At 40.5% G+C, this 7579-nt stretch overlaps 1 protein-coding gene across 2 annotated transcripts in view; it reads right to left on the minus strand.

Annotated features, from left to right (window-relative positions):
• Positions 1-4298, minus strand: part of LOC306973182 (glypican-5-like) — a 65307-nt gene extending 61009 nt beyond the window's left edge. For both annotated transcript variants that reach the window (XM_079570035.1, XM_079570034.1), the window contains exon 1: positions 3814-4298. In XM_079570035.1, coding sequence (XP_079426161.1) covers positions 3814-3985 — 172 coding nt within the window. In that variant the 5' untranslated portion in view covers positions 3986-4298. The remainder of the gene's footprint in view (positions 1-3813) is intronic.
• Between the last annotated feature and the right edge of the window lie 3281 nt (positions 4299-7579).

Raw genomic sequence — 7579 nt, forward strand, 5'->3', positions numbered from 1 at the left:
AAATACTGCCTCTGCTAAATACATAGCCTACAGAGGTCTGCTGTAGCTTGTGGGTGACTTCAAAACATACCATTTTATGACGACATCCAGGCTATGCTAATCTTACATGAATATTTCTGTTTAAAAAAAAATCCAAGCTTGTGTAAAATATAATGAATAATATGAACAAAATCACTTTGTTGATACAACTTTAATCAAATGACATTGGCCAAAGAGCATCGCCTGTTCCTTATCGTCATTTAACAGCCATGAGTGGTCACACATTAGCATCTTTTCTCACAAGCATCTTGCCAAAACTTTCATTTTGTCAGGCATTTCCATATTAAAGGTCTGCCATGATAACTCAATTCACAGTTGGAGCAATGGAAGGGGGCGGATGGAGGCAGGTGTTGTAACTAGAGCCTATAGCGTGGCCTTAGGACAGACCACAAGAGCAGTGCCTCACTGTCCAAATCCCTCCATGAAACACAATAGGGTTGCATTCTCAATCCCTCTTTCCCTTTCTGCTGCCTCTGTCCATTTGCCTGGCATATCCCAGCAAGGCCTGGGTGTCTCTTAATTACCCAGCGAGGCTCCATTTGTTCCCATCCCAGAGCCAGACGAGTGAAGTCATAACTGGCCGTCCTGCCCCTTGAGCTCATTACGTCCAGTGCAAGAGCAGTGCTGTGTTAGGACACACTTTTCTCTGAGCACTGTTTTGGCAAGTCCTGTTTTGACTTTGGTCCTGAAACAATAGATCAAAATCAACTGTTTGGGATTCAGGGTACAGACAATAATGAAAATATTGTTAGTCTGTTCTTTTAGTACAGAATAGCAGTTTAAAGAGCTTTGTGACCTGTATACTGCTCTTCTCTCACCGAAGCTAAACTGCTGTATGTGTTCTGCATTTTGTTTTGGCGTTTTATTGCAGATATGCAACGTTCAGCCAGGGATTCACTGTGGAATCCTGCCTGACTCCTGCCACAAGAGAGTAGTTGCATGGAGTAAATGATACTTGGAGGACTTAGTGTTGTTAAAGCCACAGAGGCCAGAGAGACTGCTGTCACCAATACTCTGAACCATTTTCTAATCTATCGCATACAGTATTACAATAGTGTCCTTTAAATTCTATCTTTTTTCATTTCAACAATGCACCAGTGGGAGCTGCCGGTGCTCTGCATTTTCTTATTTCTTGTAGCCTCCTTGGTCTACAACATACCTTGGGAGTAATTAGCGTAATAATCACGCGACTGTCAAAATCCATTAGGGAACAACTCAATGCTTTGCAAGGAAGTCAACCCTCCAGTGTAGATGACATTCTGATTTTTGTGTTTAAGTTTACGTACAGGATGTTTACTCTTTGCACTTTTTTTCCATGTTTGAGATGGATCTACTCATATGAAAACACACCTGAAATTGCCCCCGCTGCATACCTGCATATCTCAACAACCTTAAAACTTACCGGGAATGTTTAATTTTCCAAAGACCACAAGAGAGTGCTTGCCAACATACTGCAAGTTGGCAGAGAACACCGTTTAGAGGCCCGTCAGAGCGTAACTTGTATATAGGAAGAAATGTTACGAAGTGGATAAGTTGTTTAAAAAAAAAAAAAGTTAATTAAAAATAAATCCTCGAGGTGATACAGGTGACAACAGTCAGAGATAAAGGGTGATGTGGCAACCTCAAAATGAGAAACACCAAAAGCAGGAGTTGCGTCCCTGCTTGCCTGACAGTGTATTACCACAGGATTCCTATAAAACATCTGCTAATGAGTCAGAGCATCAGAAAACATGGGAATAAGAAAACTAAGAGTGTGCTTCCAGCTTGGTGAGATAAATGAGCTCAGCTGTAGGTCTGCTAGATCGTATCAGTGGCTGTACATGGGGCTAAGAAGAGCTTGTGTGACAAAGATCAGAACTATTGGCTGCCTGCTTCCTCTCGGGGTAATCTCAATATGGAGCTTTTGGCAGGGGAGCCTTCTTCCAGAGCGACCATAACTCTAAGTAAATCCCGTGGTAAGTAATTGGACGTCCTTGGTGAAGGGCCAAACTTGGCACAGGCTTTAACTGGTGATAGTAGAAAGGACTTGCAATGCCTTAAATATGTGTAGTCCATTCCTTTGACAGATAAACTTTCTTTCAAAGGCATTCTGATAAAAAGTGACGGCAAAGAGTAAATTGCATAGTGGTTCAGCTGCCACACTCCAGGCTCTTGGCGAGAAATGTGTTCGCAGCACATGAATGAAACGCACCAGTGTGCCCTAAACCAAACATGAAACTGTAAAAAGGAGGTCTGACCACTTCAAATTTCAACACTTGCTTGTATTGGCATTCGATCTGAGATGGGGGGCAGAGTAGCATAATTTTGTACACTTACAGCTATACCAAAGAACCCACTCTCAACACCCCCCGCCTGCCGGAGTTTACTTTGAAGACAAAAACACTACTGACCTAAAAGTACCTCTCTGAGACAGGTACAAATAAAACGCAACACACAACCAAATAAAGTAACAGTAAAGTCAAGGGGAAGGGTTTAGGAAGCAGAGGAAGGAAGGAACCATCAAAGTGTAAAATTGGAGTTCCCAAACTAAATACACAAGGAAACAGTACTTTCTCAGAATTTCGCTTCAGCATTTACGAGTTCAATCTATTTTCTGAAGAGCTCTACAAATATACTAAAGAAATTGGAAGCTGCTGAGCTGTCAGTGCCCAACAGAAGGTCACAACTTCCTTTCACAGACTGCTGACATCTTGAGGACGCAGGGCTCTCCCTGTTGTCTCTCTGAGCTTATTCTGAATGACAGCTTGTAAAGAAATTTACATGCTCGGTTGCTAGTGGTGACATTCAGCTAAACAAACAGATCAAGTGGTCTGGATGCACCTCGAGGTATGCTCCGACTCTTGTCTCTGTTACATTCTGCATCTGCAATACTCAGCCCCCATGCTGCACATTTTTATAGGAGTCAAATAGGCCTGTCACGATAGCAATTTTTGAAGTTCGATATATAGAGGCAGGAAACTATCGCGATGAACGATATTATTAACTCTAACGATACTAGATACTTTCAACTCTAAAGCACGAGAATGACATAAACTGTATTATAAAAGTGCATAATCATATCCTAAAATACCACACAAGCAGCAAAGAACACGAAAACCCAATTTGCTTTGGTTGTTTTGTTGGTTGTTCACTTTTACAAAAAAAAAAATTGTAGATATCAATATAGAAGATAAATATCGAGCCCAAAAATGTATCGGTTATCTGTTATTTATTGAACGATAAGTCGATACATTAATTATCGTGACAGCCCTAAAGTCAAAGTCATCCCAACTCAATTTAGTGTTTGGGTGGCTTATTTATGCACAATATAGCTTGAGCATGCTGTAGCATTCTTGGATAAGAGACATTTTTCATTCTTACACCTGTGGCAAGAACATGAATTTGAGTCGTTAATAAAAACCATTGTTTTTCACTATTACCTTTCAACTCGGCTAACTCATTTTAGGGATTTGGTTAGTTTAAAAACAAAAAAAGTATTATTATTAATAGGTATGAAGAGACCGTTAGTCCATAACCAGTAATGAATTTCCCCATAGCCTAAATTAAATGTGTCAATGCAATCGCTCAAATCAAAATGTAGAAATGTACTTATGATGCTGCTCCTCCACGTGTTTGTCTAGACAGGTGCACAGCAAAGTAAACCCCTCTCAATCTCACACATTACTAACTCTGATCATTTATTCACATCTCTGACGTGGACTGTCATGCAGCCTTCACTGGCAATGTGCTGACTCAAGGAATAGTTTGGTGTCGGCATCCCTCACACGAGCTCACCTACGCCAGGTGTTTCCGGGACGCGATGCACTGGTCCGACCTGACGGAGCTGGAAAGCGGTCCTCACTTCATGACAGCTATACGCGTCCACGTGACACATAGTCAGGCCAAAAACCAGAGCAGTCCACAAGAGTCCGCAACAGTTCACGCGTGGGCATACTCCTCGGGACATTGCCGCATCTCACAACAGGTATCCTCCTCGTGGATAGCTCTCTCAGGAAACTGGCGGGGAACTGTGTGGCACCGGTGGAGAGAAGCGCTCACGAATGAACCGATGATGAGTTTCAAACATCTGATAAACGTTTCCGTCGGACTGTCACATTATTGGGTGTGATGAGTGAGAGCACCTTGCAGCAGAGGTCTGGGTCTTCTCTTGGACACGGAGGAGTGTGGGCTGAAGCCGCCTGTCCCGCGCATAACACTTTGCAGTAGCTGCTCGTCTGCATGTCTGATCCAGAGCCTTGCGCACGCTCCCCTCCCTCTCTGTTTACCTCAGCCAAGTGCCTCAACTCTACTCTGGAGTCTGGACTGGATCTGATGGGACGTTTGCTGCCAAAAGGAGCAGATACAACAACTCTCCATCTAAATGTAACATGTTATTCATGTGGATTTGCGGTACACATAGCCTATTCATAGGAAGAAAATACAAACAAACACACAAACAAACATACAACTAATAAAATAATTTAAGATTTGTTTACGAGAGACGTTATTAAGTTACTCATACAAAATGTCCATATTTTATTATACTTTAAGTATCGTAAGTAGCGCAGAGCTTTCATAAAAGAAGGCCAAAATGAGCTAATAGCGGATCTGGTAAGCGCCTTTTTACAGGAACATTATATGCATAACACTGCCCTCTTGTGGCAACGCAGAAATATTGTTGTAACTTTGGAATTTAAAACGGATTTGTATGACTTTTTAGAGAGTGCACCGGCCTGTCTAGTGCTTGCTTTTGTTCTTAGTCTAATTTGCTACTTGATCTGAAAATGAATGTGAAATAAAATGCACTACTAATCCGATGACATGGCTTGATGAGTGAATCGAGTCATTTTTGGAGAATAAGGTGAGTATCGCCTGCACTTTAAAGATACGCTGGCTGCACACGTTGTGTAGACCTACATGTGCGTCTTGTTTGCGTAACTTTGTCTACTCAATAAATGCACTTATCTTTGCTCTGTTCGAGGGATGACATGATTGGGTTGGATATGCAAAAAAAAAGAAAACAATCTCGCTCGGTGTTGTTTGTTGTGTTGTCTTCGTGGTTAATAACTTATGTATTTAAATAAAGAAAAAATGCTTTATTTTTTATTTTTTAATCGATTTAGGTTTCCGTTGAGTGCTGAATCTGGACAGCAGATGTCGCTATTTCCTTTCCTTTTACTTCTCTACGTTTTTGAGAGGACTGTAGATCAGTGGCACTATTTTCAGAAAGGTGCCATCGGCATGGTTCAAATTAAGGTCAATGCAGTGTGACAATAGGTAATACACGTTTGTCTCCAGGGTTGAAGGTTTGTGGTCATGTTGCTATCACTAAACATATTACCAAATGAAAAAATATACATATTAAATTAGCATCAGATTTATTTTTCCTTCACCTACAAAGACTTCTTTTTGGCTTTTTTCAGGTTTGTTGTCGTTTTTATTGGTGAACAGGAACTTCACCTTTCAACCAAGAAAGCTTTGCGTCTTTGAACACCTGGATGACCGAGAGCTTCCACAAATATATTCTTTACTTTACTGCATGTAGTTTATTGGACAAGTCTCTTCTTGGCGTCTCTAGAGAGATGTGCTGGTGATAAATGAGTTGATTGGGGAGAACATTGCTTTACTCAGTGCAAATGAAAAGTGAAGTTGTTAATAAGATGGCCAGTCTTTGCGGTCAGAGACAGACAGAGGTTCTTCAAGCAGGAATTCATACATGCACTGAAAAGCTAAATTAAACATGAGTGGTCAGGTGTGGCACATTACTGGTCAGGGCCACACGGTTATGCTCCATTTCCCTGGTTCAGACGTGAGCCGTGGAAGTAACGCTGATGCATCATTAATGGAAAATTACAGTTTTAGTGCCACAGTCTGACTGGCTCTCTGAGCTTGGCTTGGCCATTTCTCTGAGGGCATTTAACAAACCTCTTTTGATAAAAGACAGCGTCTACTGTGTAATTGATCGCTGTAATGTTTTTATGGACTCTTCATTAGCCTGTTACAGCAGGGATCAATACAGCATCATTACATGCATGATTGAACTGACAAACAGAGGCTTGCCCCGAGGCACAATAGTCTGTGTTTATAAACACACATTAGTGCCACCTTTTTCATTAACAACTCTTTTAAATGATGTCACATGAGATCAGAATATATGACACCATTTTAAACCAAGGAAAAGTCTTGTTTGACACGCATCTCCTCCTTGGACCAAATTAATGCACTTACTGCCCATAGACCAGCACCAAGGTATGAACTTTCCACATCTGTTGCCATCTCATTTTATTATTATTATTTTATGAAACATACCATTCTGCTGACCTGTTTTTTTAATTCTCCAAACACATGATGACTGTACATGAGCTGGTCATTAACAGGTTATTAACAACTACTTGATTCACCTGGCTGTCAGTGATCATAATGTTCAGACTGAGCAGCTGGTAAATAACACCCAAAAATTCCCATAAGTAATGAATTTAAATGAGTCTGGATGCCTTTCTCTGTCTGCTTTTGTATGTTTGTGCATTCTAAACTTCTGCTTCTAAGATCTTTTTTCACCTTCTTTTGTCATCCCATTGGGAGTGTCTTGCACTGTTCACAAAACAAAGTACTGTTGTGCACGTAGGTGGAAAAATTGGTTTAACCCTTTACCCCTCCATATTTCCTTGTTGTGTGTGTTCATTGAACTCTGATGGGATCTAAGTACTTCCTTTGAGACTGTATTAGGCTGAGGTCACTTGGAAGGTTTTTGTGCATGTGAATGTGTGCGTGTGCTGAGCTGAAACCGGTGACTGGCTTTGTGCATGGCCAGTCAACCACATTCACCACAAAAGGCAGAAAAAGGGGTGACTTACCCACTGAAGGAGCTCAATGAGATCATAGCTACTGTCATTTCATTTTACAAGTTACAACCTATGGGCAGAGCTGAGGGTCCTGGGATATTGAATATAGGATGTGTCATTTCGGCAACATTGTGACAAAAGTGTGTTATTTTAAACTTGTTACAACTGTTTAAAATGTTTCAACTTCAAAAGTTAGTCTGCACAACAGTTTCTCTATTGTTCCATGTTTACTTGTGAGTTACACTTAGCACTAGTTTGTTAATTTTGTTAAAACGTCTGAATATACAGAAACATATGAACAAAAATAAAGTTAAGTTAAAGCCGCACCAGGAAACATTTTACCCAATAAGTAGAATAAAATACAAGCATTTATTTTATTTATTTTACTGTAAATAATCAGTTGCCATTTAATTTAATGCACAGTCCACCTTAAAAGATTACACATATTTTAATACATAAAGAATTCAACAATTCACATATTTTGCTGCACACATCATGAAGCATGCATATGTTTTTTTTGTTTTTTCATGTGCTTTTCAGTGTAAGTGAATTGCTATTGTTGGATAATACAGTTGGAACCTGAACTATGGCTTAACCTCTGTCTTTATAAACACATCTGGGCTTTGTTGCTTTGTTAACTCCATTCTCTCTGCCTCTGCTTTTCAGGAACCACCTTCTCCCCGAAACTCACCCACATCTTTTCTACTCCAAGCATCGCA

This window comes from Gobius niger (assembly GCF_951799975.1).
Source record: "Gobius niger genome assembly, chromosome: 13".
Lineage (NCBI taxonomy): Eukaryota > Metazoa > Chordata > Actinopteri > Gobiiformes > Gobiidae > Gobius > Gobius niger.